This window comes from Gopherus evgoodei, chromosome 4, assembly GCF_007399415.2.
Source record: "Gopherus evgoodei ecotype Sinaloan lineage chromosome 4, rGopEvg1_v1.p, whole genome shotgun sequence".
NCBI classification, from domain to species: Eukaryota; Metazoa; Chordata; order Testudines; family Testudinidae; genus Gopherus; species Gopherus evgoodei.
In genome coordinates, this window is record NC_044325.1 from 76,576,460 (window position 1) to 76,596,330 (window position 19,871).

The 19,871-nt window shown below is 54.0% G+C and overlaps 1 protein-coding gene across 14 annotated transcripts in view; it reads right to left on the minus strand.

Moving 5' to 3' along the window:
* DGKZ (diacylglycerol kinase zeta) overlaps positions 1–19,871 on the minus strand; it is a 101,699-nt gene that overhangs the window by 16,464 nt on the left and 65,364 nt on the right. For 10 of the 14 annotated variants that reach the window (XM_030559932.1, XM_030559940.1, XM_030559937.1 and 7 more), the window contains 22 exons: positions 19,333–19,410; positions 18,921–18,977; positions 15,779–15,847; positions 15,205–15,276; positions 14,763–14,879; positions 14,603–14,674; positions 14,121–14,216; positions 13,771–13,853; positions 13,104–13,164; positions 12,150–12,263; positions 11,274–11,414; positions 10,402–10,480; positions 9,885–9,940; positions 8,876–8,938; positions 8,535–8,608; positions 8,317–8,428; positions 7,537–7,736; positions 6,815–6,915; positions 6,389–6,468; positions 5,078–5,119; positions 4,683–4,752; positions 837–877 (listed from right to left, as the gene is read on the minus strand). In XM_030559932.1, the coding sequence (XP_030415792.1) occupies positions 837–877; positions 4,683–4,752; positions 5,078–5,119; positions 6,389–6,468; positions 6,815–6,915; positions 7,537–7,736; positions 8,317–8,428; positions 8,535–8,608; positions 8,876–8,938; positions 9,885–9,940; positions 10,402–10,480; positions 11,274–11,414; positions 12,150–12,263; positions 13,104–13,164; positions 13,771–13,853; positions 14,121–14,216; positions 14,603–14,674; positions 14,763–14,879; positions 15,205–15,276; positions 15,779–15,847; positions 18,921–18,977; positions 19,333–19,410 (1,878 nt within the window). The remainder of the gene's footprint in view (positions 1–836; positions 878–4,682; positions 4,753–5,077; positions 5,120–6,388; positions 6,469–6,814; positions 6,916–7,536; positions 7,737–8,316; positions 8,429–8,534; positions 8,609–8,875; positions 8,939–9,884; positions 9,941–10,401; positions 10,481–11,273; positions 11,415–12,149; positions 12,264–13,103; positions 13,165–13,770; positions 13,854–14,120; positions 14,217–14,602; positions 14,675–14,762; positions 14,880–15,204; positions 15,277–15,778; positions 15,848–18,920; positions 18,978–19,332; positions 19,411–19,871) is intronic. The other 4 variants (XM_030559935.1, XM_030559928.1, XM_030559927.1 and 1 more) reach the window with 3 other exon arrangements.

Here is a 19,871-nt window from a genome sequence, read left to right on the forward strand (position 1 = left end):
ATCTCCCTACCGGGAATAACCCAGTATAAGGTGGATTTCCCAGTGAGTAGGGCCAGCAGCATGACCCTCTGCTGTCCCCAGGAGTAGGGGTGTATCTGAGTGAGGGACGTGGTATGTTTGGTTACGCTCTAAGCTCTAGCTATTCTAGGATGCCAGGTAGTCCCTTAGGGGCTGCTGTACCTAGGGTGCAAGTTAGAGCAATCCCTGGGATCACTCTGGTTTATGATGGGGACTGAATTAACTTCCAGTAACCTCATAGTCCAAGTGGTACAGAGGTGGCTAAAGTTCCCTTTGCTCCCATGTCCTGGGCTGTGCGGAACCCAGAATGGGGGCAACAGTCTGAGATATGTTACTTGCATCCAGCTATATCCAGCTACTGGACTGCCTCCATCCTCTAACTTTGTGACATTATCAACCAGGGCAATGAGATCGGCATGGCAGGGCTTCTCACTAATCCTCACCACTGCCCTTTGCTCCCGGGGGGAATTATCCTCCAGACCTTTTGTCAGTTTTTCCTCTCAATATTTCTTTCATTAATTCACTAGGACAGAGGTTAAAGGAGATGGTGAGACACCTGAAGCATCCAATACCAGATGATCCCAGGGGTGCCTGACTGCAGAGGGCAGAGCACCTCTATTTCCCGGGGTTTACAACCTTCCCAGGAAATTGTATCCCCTCGTCCATTATGTAATCACAGGACTCCGGCAGCATGGGGACAAAGCATACAAGCAGTGGCCCGTGTGCATGCGTTTGCATGTCTGAAAACATATGTGCTGCTGGTCAAGTGTAGCTGCACAACAGTGCCTCGGTCCCCACAGTCCCGAGGCCGCACTCACCTGTGCGCGGTCTATCCTGTAAAACCGATCAGCTGTAGTTGCTGAGAGAGAGAGAGAGAAAAAAACAAACAGTGTGATTCCTGTCTCCAGAACCTGGCAGGAGACCATGAGGCAATGGGACTGTCTATAACCACTGCATCCCACCCCTGGGCAACAGGAAACCTTTCAGCCACCTTACAACCCCTTGAGTGAGTGCACTCATGCAACAGCAAGACACAGCAGGGAAAACAGTTAACTCTTGACCACAGATGGCCCAGCGACTTCCACAATGTGCCCTAAAGACACAGCCGTTCTCTTCACAGACTACAGATTGCAGCACGCAACATTCCAGCCTGACTGAGCAACCAGCCCTTGTCCTAGGCCCTGATCACCATTAGGAGCAGGAGAAGCAGCAAGGTAAGGCAGGACATACCTGGCTACCTTCAAGCTGCTGGCCTGGAATTCCAGCTTTCTGGGGATTTTCAGGCCCCCTGACCTGCCTCCTGGGTCTCTGGATTTTTGGTGATGACTCTGTGACTCAGACATCGTACAGAGCAGAGCCTTGCCTGAGCGGGCTGCAGAGATGACAGCCCATTGCTTACATCAGGGGAGAGATTATCCCTCTGGCTTAAAATCCCTCATGGCCACTGTTATTGCGACAGAACAACTACGGGGACATGGAGCAGCCCAGATGGAGAGCTCAGGCCTTTCTGTTCTCCGCTCCTGGGGACTTGGTGCCACTACACCAGAGGTTCTCAAACTGGGGGTCGGGACCCCTCAGGGGGATGCGAGGTTATTAAATGGAGGGTCTCCAGCTGTCAGCTTCCAACCCAAACTTCGCTTTGCCTCCAGCATTTATAATGGTGTTAAATATATAAAAAGTTGTTCTTAATTTATAAGAGGGGGTCACACTCAGAGGTTTGCTATATGGAAGGGGTCACCAGTACAAAAGTTTGAGAGCCACGGCACTACGTGTTTACATTATTGACTAGGGCTCATCGCAAACCAGCACCAAGGCTCCAGGCCTTCTGTATTATTCCTGGCCTTGGCAGACCACACTTCCCCAATGGGGCATGAGCTGGTCATTGATCCCTGTTCCCCAGGATGGTAGCAGTCTAAAACCAGCACCCAACATCCACTCTCCCAGTGGGGGCTAAGAATTGTACCCAAGCATTGTACCCAAGTGGGTAACCAAGAATTGTACCCAAGCGGGTCCACAGTCTGTCCCTCTGTCCTGGGATGCTTGTTGCTGTCCCTGCTGAGCACCAGCTCAAGGGCCAGAAAAGCCCCACATTGATATACTGGGACAAGAGGAGTAGAGTGGACTGGGTGTGAGTATTTTGGAAGCACTTTGCGACTCTGGGATGCAGCCAGTAACTATGAAAATCACAATCAAAATTCGAGCGAGGCGAAGGGGCTGAGGAGGGAACGGGGGCTCCTGAGCCTTGTTTCAATGTGGTGAAGAGGGCCAGAATAGATCAGGGTTAGTGGGTTCCAGTGGTTTATGGGCATTTTCTCCACGGGCTCTGTGCCCCCCACAGGGCCGAGGACTGCTGCCCAACTGGGGTTGCTATGGCTGGGCCCTAAAGGGACTGGGGAATTCTCTCTAGGAACAGAACAAGAATGGGGGGAGGGGTGTCCATGACACAAGCCAGAGCAGATTAGAGGAGTGAAAGAGCCCTGTTTATCCTGTCCCTGCAAGAGATTTATGGCCACGGAACTGCTAACGAAGGTCTGTAATTCAGCCACTTTAATGAGCCTGTGTTGCCCTTGAATGCAGCTCCAACCTCTTTCCCGGCACATTTTCCTCAGCGCCGAATTTGCTGCTGGGAAACCAGCAAAAGGAGAAAATAATCCAGAGTAGCAATATCTGGGAGCAAAGATCATGTGAGCGGTGCATGCGGTGGGGTGTCTGTCCCACCCCCGCGGGGTGGGACCCCACACTCCCAGGAGACAAGGGACAGCACCCCTCTCACTGGAATGAGCCTAACTTGGCTTGGCTCCCCACCACCGGCCAAATTCAGGGGTAATGTCTGCACCCCTGCTGGGACTGCTCCTGGCACACATACCCCTCCTGGATGACGTGGCAGTGATGGGGCCAAGGTGTGCTCCTGAAATCAGAGATTTGGTGGGGAGCCTGGAGGGAGGCAGAGCCAGAGGGAAATGAACACAAGGCAAACAGGGAGAGGAGCAGAAACTCCAGAAACTGGATAGGAAAGAGCAGCCCATCCTCATAGCATCTGGGACAAGGCTCTGGCCTTTTCATTCCCCTGGTCCCTCCAGTGTTTCCCCTGGGTGGGGTCAAATGCTGGTCTCCCCCTTGAAGGCCAGCTTGTCTATCCGCAATCAGGCTCCTCAGGTGGTGCGGCTGGTGCCCAGTGAGTGCCTGGTGCAGGCCTGCTGGCTCTGAAGATCAGTGCAGTGCCCTGCTTGATGCCCTGCATGAGCTTCTCCCTGTGTGTTTGGGAACTTGCTCCAGCACCATTACGAGGGCACAAAAGCCCCTACTGTCCCAGGCTGTGGGGGATTCCCAGGGAATCGCTCAAATCAAAAACAGAGACACCAAAAATATGCTAATAAAAGTGAATGTGCAGCCTGGAGCTTCAAGAACAAAGTGTCGACCTCGGGTGGGGGCGGAAAGGGGAGAAGGGGCTGAGAAAGGAGTTTGTAAACAAGTCCCCATTGCTTTGCATCAGCACTCGGGGGCTCCTGCAAACACAGCAGGTTGGGTCACAGGCTCAGCACATCAGGCACTCTCCCCCTCCACAAGGCACTAATGTACAGCCTGTAATTGAAGGAGATGTACAAATGCATCTCCCCCTGCAGCAGCTATGCTGCTCTGTAGAGCATCTCCTGCTGGAGAAGGCTGCCACTGCAGTAGCTCCCTCCTGACCAAGGCTCCGACACTATTCACTGCAGTGCCTCCTGCTGGGAGAATCTGGGACCAGCTCTCAGTGTTCACCTTCCCTCTCCCCAGTCTCCTTCCCCTCTGGCCCACACTGACTTGTCATTATCACACTGGACTTATTTTTCAGGAGCAGGACTCCTAATTCACTTCTCCCCCAACCTCTCATGCTCTGAACACTTAGTACAGGGCTAGGAGTACTCACTTGCTCTATTAAAGACCACAGTGCTATTTGTAGTTAAGAAACTCTCCTTGGAAGTCATTGGGCTGGAATTCCACTGGAAGTCCTCTCCCACATACAGAGGGAGAATAATGGGCCCTTCTGACTGGGGAAGCACCCCAAGTACTGGGGAGGAGAAGGCTGTTTGTATAAGAGGCCAGTCTGTGTCAGCCAGGCACAGAATGTAGCCAGTGGCTGCACCCAGATCCCACTCCCCACGGGCACAGAAGATTCTGCAGTGCGTCCCTGAGGATGCGTTCCCAGCCCGAGGGAGCCCCCTGTCTGTCAGACACAGGCACAGCACCTCAGTCCAATCCTGGAGAGCCTGCTCCATGCACAGGCCAGAAGGAAGGACTTGAGGCCAAGTGTGCAGTTAGCAAACACTCCACACCTGGCAGTCTTTGCTGGATTCACATGACCAGCAGCACTGGGCACAGCTGCTGCGCTGGGGGCAGGGGAGGCATATTCCCTAAGCTCAGAGCTGCCACACTCAGGCACCTAAGCAAACTGAGAAAATAGGTAATGGGGCAGGTCCTTGACAGCTGGGGAGCCACATGCAGACAGCACCTGGCCGATGGCAATGGTGCCATGGGGTGAGCCGGTCAGCGTGTCCCAAGAAACAAGCATTCCCAGGGCGCATTATTGGTCTGGGACTTTTGCTACATCCCTAGAGCGGATCAGAGCTGGACCCCACCTCCCAGGGCAGACCAGTGCTACTGTACTGTATGGACAAGATACTCACAGTCTAAGAAACACCACCTGAGAGACAGCTTCTGGGATGAAAGCGTCTTTAATCTGGCTCCATCCCCTTCCTGCACAGAGAGAAGAGAGTGATGTTTCCCAGCTCCTCGTTGTTCCCCCCCCCAACCTTTCCTAGGTTCGTTCCTGCACTGGGCGTTCAGACAGGCTCAGATTTATGGCCCTTTGACAGAAGCAGTTTGCATCCAGGCATGGCACAGAGACAGTGAGGCACAGAGACAGTGAGGCACAGGAGGTGGAGAACATAGGCATGGCATGGGATGCAGCTGGAGACAGATATGCCAAACTCACTGGGGAGGTGTTCAAACAAGCCCAGACGACTGGCACCATGTACATGACAGAGACCCCCGGGAGGGGAGGGAGGCGGGTGATACACACCTGAAGGAGCAGGCACTGTAAAGAAGGGCATGGAAGAAAATCCTGTGAAGAGGGAAGGGGGTGGGTTACCACATTCATTTAGCTGCCCCCCTTCTGTCTCTCAGAGCCTGTTCTGTGCCCCCTCCTGTATGAGGAGCCACCCCGGCCTATGCATTCCCAGTACTGAGCCCCCACTGCCCTGCAGCATGCAGTTGGGGTTCAGAGTTTAGTGATGATGTGCTCCAGATGGAATGAGAAATAGGGGAGAAAGGCAGCAGCTGAACCCAATAGCTACATGTCCCAAGCTGCCCCGCTTCTGTGTGCTCAGACATGTCATCTAAAGCATCAGCCAGGAGACAGGCCAGGCCACTCTCTAGAGCCCCCACCCCTTCCAGCTGCAGGAACTTCCCCATGTTGTGGGCATAGTTGCTTTCCATGACTTTATGAGAGGGATGGCACTGGGTAAGGGCTGAGATGCTAGGCCCTCACCTAACCCATCATCACGGTTGCCCAGCCACCTGCCTGCGAGTGTCCCCGCTCCTGGACACCCAACTCAGCCACTGCAGGGAAGGGTCCATCAGAAATGCAGAGACAAGAGAGAGAGGGATAGGCAGGTCCCTTCATGCCAGCCTGCTTAATGTGCTCTGCAATTAAACATGGTAGATTGCTCCTCTCTCTGTGGTCACAGATTCAAACCAGACAGAGATCCTGCAGCACTTCCTAAGCCACAAGGAGCTCACTTTCAAGCTGCACAGGGCCCCTCCAGGTGAGGCAAAATCCCTTCCAGGAAGTAGGAAAGGAAGAAGCCCAGGTACTGGGCTAGTGCAGTGTCATCGGACACACCCTCCAGAACTTCTCAGTCTGTGCGTGAGAGGAGAGCTGGGCAGGGGAAAAGCATAAATCCACAGGTACTGGGGAGAGGGAGAGGGGAGAGAAAGGGGCACCTGACACAGGTAAGACTGATTGCAGTGTTTCCAGGTTTGGGGGAAGGACTAAGATCTTGTGGAATATACTTCAGTCAGGGAGAAAGGCCTTTTCTTTCCACCTGCCTAGCGGCTTCTCCTTGCCCAACACCCTGGGGAGGACTAGAGGGCAGGGTGAGCAGGATGGTGAAAAGGGGAATAGTGAGGCCAACACATGGGAGCTGTCAGACTCAACAGATCCATGATCTCTCTAGCTTGGGATCCGGTTTCCATCAAAGGCCGATGCTGGATGCTCAGAACGCCATCTGTGCGAGGCTACAATAACCAGGGGTCAGGAGAGCCTCTCCAGAGCCTCCCTCCCCTCAACGATTAGTTCCCACCATCTCCCATGCCCCCTTCAGTGCCTCACCTCCTGCAGCCTCTCGATGTGGGTCCGACAGACCTCCAGGTCACTATCTCCCGGAACCACAATGATCCCCAGGGGCACAGCTGAAAGCAAAGCACAGACATCTCAGGGAGCTGCCCGCTGCCAGTCCTCCCCCCAGTGTCTGGGCCCCTGAGACAGCGTGGCCACTGCCCATGGAGAACAGCACCAGAGACATGGTGAGAACAACAGGGCATTGCCACTTTGTATAAAACGGGGCTGACCACAGCCACCCAGGGAGACTACAGCTCAAGCATGCAGTACTCCATCTGCAGACCATGGCTTCATTACAGCAGAGCTGCGGCTGCCCAGAGCTGCCCCAATGGCCCAAAGTGCTCAAGGAGGCCTCATCCATCACCCCCTGGGATAGCACATTCCCAAAGCCCCCAGGCACCCGGACTGGTCACTCACAGGCTTCCTTGAGCTTCTCCTTGTCGTAGTGAAGTGCCTCATAGTCATGCATGCTGATTCGGTTCACCTGGATTCGCAGCCGCTCGGGCACTGGTTGCTGGCTACACGCAGGCAGGAGGAAAAGGGCAGGGTTAGAAAGGAGGCCCTATAGATGTAAGCAGAAGCTCATAGCTACAGTAGCCCAGCCTCCTCCAGCAAGAGGCAACTGAGGAAGCTAGGCAAGAGCACTGTCTTAGGAAGCTCCCAGCTAACCAGTACTTCTCTCTCCCAGCAAGTGGTGCTGTAAGCAGGATGGGAGGAGCACTGGTGTGGCAGGCTAGGGACGTGGGGTGATGTGCCCTGCCATTCCAGTACTTGACTCCCCCAAGGAGTGGTGCTGCAGGCTGTGTGGCAGAACCCCTTGCTAACCCAGTCCCAGCAGCAGGTGACAACAGTTAAGGCTTCGTTTTCTGCAGCGGACGGCTGCCACAACTCAAGCCTCCACTCACTCTGCTTCCAGTGTTGCCCAGAGATCCTTTGGAAGGCTCCCTGCTCATGCCTCTTAGAGGCAACTGTGAAGTGTGAAGAGCCAGGAGAGGCCACCTAGAATAAATGGGTGAATAATGTCCTCTTGGATTGGTACCACCCCATGCCCAGCTGCTGTGGTGGCAAGGAGCCGATCCAAATTGGACAAGTTGCTGGATTTGGGCCCTCCAGGGTTGCCCTGTGCCAGGTGAACGTACTCATTGAGCAGGGGCATGGAGTTGCGTCGCTTGGTCTTCTGCACCATATTGGCCTGGTTGCGCAGGGAGATGTGAATACTGGAGGCTGCCAGCTTGCATGGCTCCCCGTCCACCTGCATAGGAATGGCCTTGGATGTGGTGAGCATCACCTCCCGGCACTGGTGCAGCCGCTCTCCATGTCCACCCACCTGCAAGGCAGCCTGCAAACAGAACCAGGGTTACAGTGGGGCTGCCTGTGGTGAAAAGGCTCATGGCCATATCTCAGAGCAGCAGCATCCAACACCAAGTGGAGTCACAAGCAAACTGAGCTTGGAGGGGCTCAGCTCAGTCCCCAGGGAGAAGGAATCCACAAAGACCAGCACATGCTGGAGTCCTCACAGGTGTCTCAGCTCTGGAGAGGCCCTTGGTGGGGAGGCAGGCGACAGGATGCAGAGGCACACAAAGATCCCAGCAAACAAGGCTTATGGTGTTTGAATTCTCTCCCACCACTAGCCACCTAGGCACAGGCTGGTGAGTGTTCTAGGGAAGGCTGCTCTGCTGTTCCTGGCAGAGGTCCCCCCAAGCTATACCTGGGGGTGCACCTCCAGGGTCCTGCTCCTGACTACACTCAGCCATGCTGGCTGCAGACTGGAAGGTCCCACAGACTCAGAGGATGGGTGCCGCCTGGAGCCCTCAGGCACAGCTGGATTTCAAGTCAAGGTCGCAGGGTCGGGAGCTGTGGGTCAGGCAGGGTGCAGGGCAACAGAGCCAGAAGCTGCTGCAGTGGCTGAGTTGATTTACCAGGGATGTCATGGTGAAGCCGATGACCTCAATGCAGCCATCGTCATGGCGCTGGGGCTCAAAGTCATGGTGCTCCCCAGGGTTGCCCCAGGGCATGGTGCCCGCACAGTACCTGCAGAGAGACAACGGGAGCAGAGTACTACCTGGGACCAACAGGAGGGCTCCTCAAACACCGAACATGGAGCTGCTCAGCATCCAGGGGTGCAGGAGCCACTCACCTTGGAATGTTCAGAAAGACAAGGCACTGGGGCTTCAGGTCCTGGATCTTGGGGGTCAGGTCTGTCCCATCACACTGAAAACAGACAGACGGACAGACAGTCAAACACCTAGGCTGGCTGCAGGAGAAGGGCCCAGCCCTAGTATTTTGGGGGGAATGAACTCCCCATTTCTGAGTGAGAGCTGTTGCCCTGCAGCACCCAAGGAATGTCCCACATAGTGCAACAGCTGCTTCAGCCGCTGCGGTACCAGTTACTGTTACCCCAAAGGAACAATGCCCTGGATTCACCAATCCCCACAGCTCCCAGGGAATGATCCCAGACCCTCCTCTTCAGACACTCACCACCACTTTGACGTGCTTCGCTAAGTCTTTGGAGCTGCCCGTGAGAAAATCGGAAAACGCCGTCTGCCAACACAAGGGACAAGGTTAATGCCTGGAGACTGCGTCCCTGAGCAGCAGCTGTATCGCATGGACCCTTCATGCTCTGCTGAGTCTCAATTCAAGCCCCCGAGACTGGGCACATCCTCTTCCAGGCCTCACTGCACCTTCTGCAGATTGCCCCTCCTGATACAGTGCTGCAGATGCTCCTTACTCCTGCCCTGACACACCCCTTGATAACCCAGCTCCGACAATGGACTTCAGCCTTAACTTGCAACTCCCCCATGTCCAGGCTGGGCCTCCAGGAGCAGCTGTAATCTAGGGCTAGGGCACCTCCTTCTCCAGGTGGGATGCAGTACTGGGGGGACGGAATGCAAAATCATTCTCTGGCTGTGAGAAGATATGGCCAAACAAAAGTTACTGGGCCCAATACAGGAGCAAGACACCAGCCTCCTCAGTGCGAGACAGTTATGAGAGGGCATGAAACAATATGACATGCAGTCTAGGTTAACATAGCTAATTCCCCAAACCCAGATCCTCAATGGGAGGGACAGCTCTGGGAAGTAGAAGCAACCGAGACTCAAGGGGAAAAAAAAATTAGCCAGGGGGCTGCACTGAGATAGGGTTGGACAAAGGCTAATGCAACCTGGGGACTGCATATGCAGAGACCTCATCCCAGGGCAGGAAGCAGATAATCACCCTCTAATGCAGGTCTAAGGAGGTCCTGTCTGTGACACTGTTTTTGGGCCTGGGCCCCTCAGTACAAGAAGGCCAGTGGGAGGAGTTCAGAGAAGAGTTAAAACAATTATCATGGGGCTGGAGGGACATACTGATGAAGAGATTAAAAGAGCTGAGTCCTTATAGTTCAGACACCCCGTTAGTAGCTACCCAGAGAAAGCAGCTTTGGAAATCTCTAAGGGTAGCTGGAGCTCAGACAGACAGTGCTCATCTCCAAGGAGTCCCACACACTCACCCCAGCATAGAACATTTTATTCCGAAACCGGCTGTTAAATTTCTCTGGATTGGCCTCTAGGGAAAGAAGAAAAAAAAAAAACCAGAACAAGAAGATAGACCTTACTGTCATTCACTCACTGCCAGGAGCAACTCAGCCGCCTGTCACCCCAGCCTCGCTCTCCCAGGCTCACTAACCAGCCTCCCCCAAGACTCGCCAGCTGCCTCTGCCACACGCCTCGGTTTCTTCCTTCCCCTCCCATTCATTCACACACACTTTGCCGTTTCCTCTCCCCTATCTGGCTGTTCCCACACTCTTCCTGGTCAGTTCCCCCCACCCTCTCCCCAGTTGATTCTCTCTTTGCCATCCCCCTACCACAAAGGTGTTTCAATTGACCACGCTGGGGGCGCCCCCAGGTTACAAACCTGCTTCCCCCACTCACTCCCACTCTAAATCCCAAGATTCTCCCACTCTGCAGCCCGGCCCTGCAGCTCTGCGCAGAGAGCACCAGCCAGAACCTACCCCAGCCCCCACCTACCTCGAGATTCGTGGAACTCGAGTGTCACACGAGCATCAAAGCCGAGGCTGAAATAGTTATTGAAGACATCGAGGGGAAGCTGAAAAGGAAAAAAGAGGAGGCTGAGGCTGGGAACCATGATGCCCAGACATGGGGCTAGGAATGTAGCGTTACTGCAAGGGAGAGACGACACTTCACTAGCCATGTACAGGGGCCACTGCCAGCAGAGGAAATAATTGAGACAGAGGTGGCTATTGGCCTGAAAGAGGGATATACTGAGGGGGATAGAATAGCCCTTTCTGCTGCCGTGAGCACATCCATGCTCAGCCCAGGCTCAGCATCCACACAGGCAACCGAGATGCAGTGTCCAGCCCAGATCAGCACCTACGGTGAAATGGGGTGGCAGCTGCAGTCAGCGAATGCTTTCTCTGTGCCAAATGCACCGGGGTTTGGGGCCTGTTTCCCCAGGAACCTTCAGGATCCCCAGAGAGGGTTTTCCAGAGAAGCAGGGATGTCTCCTCTCCACCAAACCCCATTCCAGCTGCTCAGTCCCCCTTCTTACAGGGTCACTGCTGGCTCACCAAGCAGTCAGATGATCTCCGCTCTCTGAGATACTTGCTATTCTCAGGGTCTCATCGCGAAAGGAATGGTCTTCTGCTTGCAGCAAGTCTTCCAAGTCTCTTGCAGACCTGCACCTTTGGGCCAGCTCTGGCTGTCACTAGCCCCTGGGGCTGCTTCTCCCAGATGGGAGGCAGGGAGGGGCCTCTGAGCCATGAGGAGAGAAAGTGGAATCGGGGGGGGGGGGAATACTCCCTGGGGAGTCAAGTGCTGCCTGAGCTGGGGACAGATGGAGAATGCTGGCCTATGGTGGAGGAGCTCTGTTTGTCGCTCACCTTGTCTGTGGCTGTCTCGTCTTTTTCCTCAGGGTTCACCTCAGAGTTTGGCTCCACCTGGAGATTCCAGCGGTCGAGCTGCACAATGTTTCCCTCCTCCACGTGAGAGAGGATCTTTGACAAGGGCTCGTCTGTGTAACCCTATGGGCCAAAGCAGAGCTCACTGAGCCACCCAACTTGGCTCCCCTAACCGGAGAAGGGGTGGGCAAGTGCTCCAGAGCAAAGAGTGGGGAGAACACAGGGCTGGGATTTGTCACTGGGTAACCTGCAGCCTAAAAAGCTCCATCTCTGTGAGTGTTTTCCATAGTGACTCCCAGCCCACCACAGCGGCTTGCCAGGTGGCACAACTAGTTATTTCTCCCAAGGGGGTGGATTCCTATTTACAGCTGATGTCATTGGTGGGGGCAAAGGTGATCTGGGGAGAAACCAGGCCTCTGGGTGATGCATACACCACAGGGATCCCCATGTGCCAGCCACAGGCCAATTCCAGCCCCGTGGCATCTATGCCACATACCACATCTCTAGCATGTAGCCCTTACCACATCCAGCCACAGCCGCCCCTCGCTGCACTCACCTCCTCTTCTGGGAACTCTTGGGCACATTGTGCATGGCTCCAAGATAGCAGCACATGGAGTGCAAGTGGGAAAGCTCCCCACGCCAGAGAAAAGAGCTCAGCCCCGCCCCCCACAACTCTGACCCCAGGGGCTTAGCTCCGCTTCTCCCACACACCAAACCTCTGTCCTGCCATCACAGCTCAGATCCCTCCTCCCCTCCAACCACCTGGGCCCAAGCTCGGGAGCCAGTAGTACTAGGGCCCTATGAACCCCTCTCCCAGGGCAAGTACCCCTCTCCGCCCCCTCCTCCAGAGTCACTTACCCCACCCCAGTTCAGAGTCCTGGCCAGGTCATTCCCTGTCCCCAGAGGAAGGATGGCTACAGGAGGAGGGGGATTCAGACGTAGCTGGTCCAGGATGGAGAGGATCCACCCAACCTGGCCAAACAGGACAGACACCAAAGAGGCAGCTAGTTACTTCAGAACCCTGTCAGGTGATCAGCTTGAGGGGGTAGAGAGTTTTACCAAGAGCCAGAGAAGAGGAAGACATGGAGACTGGGACCCCCAACTCCCCAGCCATTACGGGAGATGCTCAGACAATAACTGTCAGTGCTCCAGAGGGGACAAACCGCATCTTTCTATCCAATGTTCTGGGGAAATGCAAGTGAGTGAGGCTCCCCAAAGGTGGCATCTCATGCAGTTAACAGCCTGTTGGTGCCCTAGTATGTGTCAATGCCCCTGTACATTGGATTCTGCCAGGACCCATGGGGCTGAGAATCCCCACTGCTATTTGCCCCAACGGCTGATCAGACCCTTTCTATACCTAACCTACACTGGGAGCGTGAGAGTTAATCTTCCAGGAGTGCTGCAGACAGCTTAGATGGGGGAAGCCTGAACTCACTCTGGTTCCCAAACTTTGCCCAGCTGAGGGCTGTGCCAGCAACTTGTCAGGAGCTCAAGGGCTGCACCTATAAGGCATCAAAAGGAGACCATTGCAGCTGCCCTCATCTCTAGAATGGAGACAAAAGACCATAAGGACTACTGGTCCCAGCATACCATGCAGCTAGCTTCTGAGATGAAGATGGAGCATGGCATGCTGGGATCTGTAGTCACAGGGGGTGGTGAGCCATATTATAGAACTTGGGGAACCCATTTTGCCCACCTCTGGATTAGAGCAAGGAAGCTGCCACCTCTCCTGGAAGGGCAAAGGGTTTGGATCAAGGCACCAGCCACATCCCTTGATAACTCAGTGAGAGCTGAGAGGTCAGGGTCACTCACCGTGCCATCCCCCCCACACGCCAGGATCCGCAGGTTGTGCACTTTCCGATACATTTCCAGCCTGCAGGGAAGCAGAAAGCGGAGGGGGTCAGGGAAAGGCAGGAGAATCCCGGAGACGCTTGAAGCTGGGAATGCACCAGCCAGTGTTTGCAATGGGTTCCTCTCTCAGGCTGTCCACTGGAGGAGTCACAATCCTAGACCCCTCTCTTCACCCTAGAGCCTCATGGCATTTGACACATTGTAATAAATTTATTTTCATAGGCCCCTGGAAAAGGAAGCCAGGATTATTATCCCCATTGTACAGACAGAGAGAAACAGATGTAGAGAGGGAATGGGATTGGGCCCAGGTCACAGAACAGGCTAGTGACAGAGCTGGGAATAGAACCCAGGAGTCTGGCTCCCAGCCTTGTGCCTTAACCATTCAGCCATCCTTCCTCCTGGAAACACAAGGGAGCCAGGACTGACTGGGAAGTGAAATGGGATCAGTCCCCAGAGACACTTCCCAGGCTTTGAACTTGCAGTAGGTGTCCAGCCACACAGTTCTTCCCAAGGGCCTTTCCTAGAGCATCAGTCCCTCACTAGCGGCCAGCTGGAAGAGAAGGGGCCAAAGTTCCTATTTGGGAAGAAAGTGGGAGAAGAGGATGGGGCTCCCTGAGTCAGTACTCACGCCTCTTTGGGGCCACCCTGGTTGAGGTCAAAGACTTGTCGTGGGTTGAGATACCACATGAAGGACTGGATGATCTTGGCTCCCTAAAAGGATGAAAGACTTCAGGAAACAGTATACAATCTCAATGGGGTCGTGGGGGGAAGAAAGGAAGCAGAGTCTTAGACAGAGGTGATGGGAATCTGCAGTCCTGGGTAGTCAGGCAAGGCCTGGGCTCAAGAGGCTATGCCAGGGAGTAAGCTGCTTCTGTACTTGCAGCTGAGACATCACCGAACATGCTGGGTTCTCAGCAGTTGAGATAGAAGGCCTCCATGGAGATGGCTATCCAGGAACATGTCAGGAAAAGTCCCTACCTGATTCCCACCACTCTTGGGGTTCACAAACACCAGCAGGGGCTTCATGAGTGGGGCTGGCGTAGGCTTGATGACAAAGGGTTTCCATCGCCCCTCCTGCAAGAGGCACCACAATACAGTCAACAAACATGGGGAAACACAAGCTCTTGCCTGCAACGGAAATTTAAAGTCACTAAGGTCTGTAGTTGGAGACAAAATACTGAATATTCCAGCCATCCCCAGAGCCCCAGCACCGGGATCCACCCCCCAGGACCCTAGCACTCCAGTGAGAGTGGGATCCACATGCCAGCCTTTCTGTTCTCTTTTTAAAAACCCCTTTGAGATACCTTACCATTGCAAATGACCCTCATATCCCAGCACCTTCCCTCCACCTCATTTTTCTCTGCTCCACGTCTCAGACCATATCGTGACCAGCGATATTCCTTCTCCAACTCCCACCCCCCCCCGCCAATTCCCAGTCAACGCAGGCCTCATTCTCTGACCTCTGCCCCCTTTTTGCTGGATTTCCGCTTGAACGACGTCCTCTTCTTTTTCTTACTGGACTTCAGTGGATTCTAGCAAAGGAGAAAAACCAAGTCAGCAGCTGCCAGTCAAGCAGGAGCTGCTGATTAAACAGGAGCGAAGCCTGAGGGAGTGACTCACCTGGGGGCGTCGGACCCGCAGAATCCAGGTCGGCGGGACTACAACAGCAGCATGAGCCCCCAGTGAGCACGGCTCCTCGATGCATTGCAGCATGAAGCATGACACCTTACTGTGATACTGCGAGGGAGAAAGAACACAGCGCTCGACTGCTAAAACCTGCTCTGGGAAGTCCCGCTCTGAACACTCACAGCACCTCTGTCTCCAGCAGAGCGCGCTGTAGGAAATGCAGCAGGAACCTAACAATGTGAAGGCTCCCAACAGGAGGCATTGCAAGGAAAGGGCGGGAACCCTGGCTGTGAGAGGCACTCCCAGCTACTCCAGGCCCAGCCTCTCTCAGTAATAGGTGCTGCAGGGTATGAGGCAGGAGCTTTCAGCTTGCACTAGAACATACCCGGCCATCAGAAGTCATTAGGCCGTTAACTCAGGGTAGGGCTGCACTCACCGCTTGCTTACACCAGGAACAGCTGATGGCTACAATCTCCTTGCTGTGAAAGGCAAACTTCTGCTGGAAACCCTGCAGAGGGAAGGAGGAGGGTCGTGAAGCTCCTGACAACTCTCCGCAGTGCAGTGAGGGGCACACAGGAAGGGGAAACAGCAGCTCCCCAGCTATGGCAGATGTTAGCCACAAGAGTCCTTCTGCAGCCAATGCAGCTCAGGTCTCAGTTGGACAGTTCCCCACCCACAGCCTGGCATGAGGGAATTCAACATGTTTGGGACAAGCATCTCTGGACCCAAGGGCAACGACCCAGCCAAAGGTGCCTGGGGAGGAGGTCCCTCCAGAACAGATTGGGAGTTCAGTTTGTGTGAAAATCTGATGACTGGATGAACATGGGGCTTGACAGAGTGCTGTCAGTAGGTAGCAATGTAGGGAATGGTAGCATCACTGACTGTGAGGGGGCTGCCCCGCCCAGCAGGGCTTGTGTGCGTCCTGCTCCAAGTGGTTCCTCTCTATGTTCCCCACACCTACCACCTTCCCCTTCCCTGCCTAACCTCGGCTTTTCTTCAGCCCTTCTCACCTTTCCGCACTGCCGGCACTTCCCTTCCTGGCGTCTCCGGTGCACCCAGTGATGCCGGACGACTATGGGCTAAATGGAAACAGAAGGGCCAGGTTCAAAGAGAATGCAGAGAAAAGTACGGACATGATCCTGTTAGCACATTCCTTGGCTAGGACCCAAAGTGGCCTTGCCTCTTCTCTGGCCCATACAGAATGGAATCCTCCTCTGCAATTTCTTTAGTACTGAGAGGACAATGCAGAAGCCCCTGGGAACATGTCAGCCCAGACACTGGAGAGGTTCAGAAGCACGAGCACTCAGCTCTGGGAGAGGCCAGGGAGATGAAAGCCCAGACACAGGGTACCTGACTGAGATGCCAGGTGTCTTATCCTCCAGTGCTGCTCTCAACAACCCCCAGGAGAAACCCATGTTGGGAGGGGAGGAGGAAACCCTATCATGAGGTGCACGTCAAAGGTTTGTTCTGGTACCTTTGGGGGGCAAAGAGAACACCCCAGGCATCCTTCACCCTAAACAGACAGCATGTTTGCATCACGAGAAAGGAATTTCAACCAGGCTTGGTTGAAAATGCTGGAGAGAACTGTGGGTGAGCTGAGCTTCTTTAGACAGGAGGGTAACTTGTTCGTTACGTTTAGTCTCTAGAAAGCATATTGTGATTTTGTATTAACGTAACCATTTGTTTCCAATATTCTTACTGTCACCTGACTCTCTGTTCTTTGATAATAAATGTATTCTTGCTTTCACTGGGAATATGTGTAAGTGCTGTGTGTTCAGCAGACCTGTGTAGTCAGCTTTGGGATAGCAGGCCTGATAATTGGTGAGTGTCCAGTGGAGCAGGGGCTGGACTCTACAGGGGATGCTTGGAGGACAGGGAGGTTAGGGTGTGCCTACTACTAACCTGCAGAGAGAAAACAAGGTCTGCAGAGGCTTGGAGGGGAGTGTTTGCGTTGCTGGAGGCTGGTGGAGTCAGGGAGCTAACACACAGCAGGCACAGACACGACTTCCTCACCCTAAGGACAGGCAACAGCGAGGTGCCTCACAGCCCTGGGTAGTGTCACAATTACGACGAATAATCAGAAAAATAAATGCTGTGAATCCACACTGCCTCCCCCCAGGCAAACCATTTCTCTGGCACAGGCCTAATGGAAAACAGATGCCCTACCTAGCTCACGGTCACAGAAGACACACTGGAGACACCTGTGGCCCTGAACACAGATGACCAAGGCAAAGAGCTGAAACTGCTGAGCTCCAGATCACAGTAGTCACTGAGGAGAGAAATTAAGTTCTTCCAAACTCCCTATGCTCACCCTGTTCTCCCAGCAGTTCAACTTAATCATGAGTGGAGCTAAATCCGTATGCCGATGGTCGGTCAGCACATGCTGCCTGAACTGGCGCCTCCTCACACTGGCAACAACAGAGTGCAGGTCATTCAAACACAGCCATCTTCTCTGTGCCTGAGCCTGGGAGCCCTGTGGGGCAAGGGCAGCTCGTTCTGTGACAGGGGATCACCAAGCACAGTGCTGGTCCTTAACGGCTACCGAGATGGCATGTCCACCCTCCCCAGCCAGGGGAGTAATTTTAGGGAGAGATGGAAGAAGGCGGTAGTACATTCCCCCCAGTTTGTACTGGGTGGTGAGGAGGGAGAAGGGGTGCGTCTGTTTAAACACAGCGTTTCTTCTCTTTCCCCCCCTACGTTTTACTCCTCCATCTGGTGGGGAGAAGGAAGCAGTACAGGGTGGGGAGCACAGGTGAGTCCGAGTTTGCTGCTTAGTCCAAGAGCACTCTCTGCCTCCACTTGCTGCTGAACAGCTGCTGTCCATGCATTCACACCTCTGTTTATTCTTCCTTCTCCAGGTTCTGTTTCCTACTGTACAGTGGTTGGAATGATGAATTCTGGAGGGTGCTTTCCTTACAGCACCGACAAGGTCTGGGATCTAACCCCTATTTCCTGGTTAAAGCTGGTAAGGTAAATTTGAGGGATAAGAGAGCCCAGATACAATAATGATGGGCACCTTGGAAACAGATGGGATTAGGTTCTCTATGGAGACCGCAGAGGAGAGATCCTCAGGTGCTTCTAATCTAAAAACTAGTGCAGTAGCTGTTCAGGTGAATTCCAAGTGTGCGTATTCCCCATGGAGATCCCTGGCCTATGTCCTACCAAAAGCTCCTCTAGACACATCTGCTAGTTTGGAACTGCCTTAGGACTAGTTTGTGTGGATACTCTCCAGTTCCCTCCACCCACAACTTTCAGCACCACGGAGAGTTCCACATCCCTAGGGAAGGCACAGGGTGCTGTTGCTGGTCACACCCCCGCAGCACAGAGGTTTGCAAGAGAGCTCCTGAGGGGGCATGCAGACATTTACTCCTTCCTGGGTGGCACTGTAGGTCATACTGGAGAGATGGCAGCAAGGGTCACCACAGGGAAAATGGTTTAAAGTGCTACAGTGCACGTTTAACCTGGCCTGGACACAGCCATGCAGTACAGACTACAGGGGACAATCCTGCCCTGGCTGGGAGAGATGAAGTAGATAAACCTAACAGACATACAAGGCAGAGTCCCCACAGGTAAGGGGTGCACAAGAGTTAAGCAGGGGCAAGTTCAGGTACTATGGCAATAACTGCAGCTAACCTGGGCTGGGCAATAGTGCAAAAACACAGCTCTTCTCCCCAAACTCCACACAACCTTCCAAGAGGCCTGCAAAAGTTCATATGTTCTTTCATTCTCTCAAGGCCAGCACCAGATGGGCTGAAATTCCTCCTGGGAAAGGCTGGCCTTGAGGTGTCTTTGGCCCAGCCTGGCAGGCCCAGGAGGTTCTGAGAATGCAGATCAGCAGCTGACTGACCAGAAGCGGATCTGCCTCTGAATGATCTGAGATTCGCCCCATATTAGCACCAATCTCGTGCAGGTGCATTTCAAAGAAATGCCCCACAGGATGGGTGACTGTGCCTCTTCAGTGCCCAAAGGTTTCACAGGTAGCACAGACTCAGGGGCTCCTGCCACACTTGAAAATGCCCAGACTTTCTGCTGCTTCCACAACAAACCAAGCTAAGCCCCTTCCCTGGCATCCTGAGTCCTCTGCCACCAAACTAGAAGGGGACGGGACTTCCTCCTGGCAAACATAGCAAGCAGTCCAGCTGAGTCGCTCACCTCCCGAACGTTCCTTGATCCCGACTCCCTGAAGGAAGGTTTGCAGCGGAAATTTATCTGCAGATTTAACACACACAAGGGAGGCAACAGTGAAACCATCTACTAAAAGAAACCTTCTGGACTTGTGTTCAATGAGGCAGGCCTGCGAGCTTTCTGGGACATTTGATGCTTATCTGGAATCCTCATCCAACCCCCTCCGAAGGAACAATTCACCAGCTCTGGGGGCTAAAATGCCCGGAGATCTGCTAAAAGTCTGCTTCCACTACTAACCTGCCCCCTCAGGAGGCACCTGCCTGTCACGACAATGATTAGCCAAAGCACATGGGGTTCAGTGCTGGCCCCATGCTGTTGCCCAGGTAAGGAATAACCAGCAATTCAGGCCCAGGAGCGGCCTGTGTTGGGCTTTACTCACTTTCTCCAGCTGTTCTATGCAGGGCGTATGCACTACAATTTTGCAGGCTGCACACTTGCGTCTGGTCAGAGGTTTCTGCTGAAAAAGGGAAAAGTCCCTACGTTAACGTCAGTATTTATTTACACTCTGGAACCCTTGGAGCTCCACTCACTCACTCCTCCTCCACTCCGAGGCGGGCACTCCTGAGAGCGAGCAGCTCAGTACGCTGCAGAATGGGAAGCCATAAGGATCACCGCAGGTAAAAGCCTCCTCCCTTGATCTGAATGCCCAACCCCCAGCCTGCTTCAGCCCTGCCCTGGGGCAAGAGGCAAAGGCACTCTCCATTGGCCAATCACTCTTCAATCTCTTCTGATACTGGCACCAGGCAGCCAATCACTGCCACCTGTGGCAGTTTTGGTGCTACCCATCAGGCTGTGACCCCAAGCTCATTTCACCCAGACCAATAAACATCCATCAGATGGGCACCATCCTCAGACCCCAGCACTCGCAGCTGGACGTGACCTGCACTTAGAAAGGGATGGCTGCAGCATCTCCAAGGA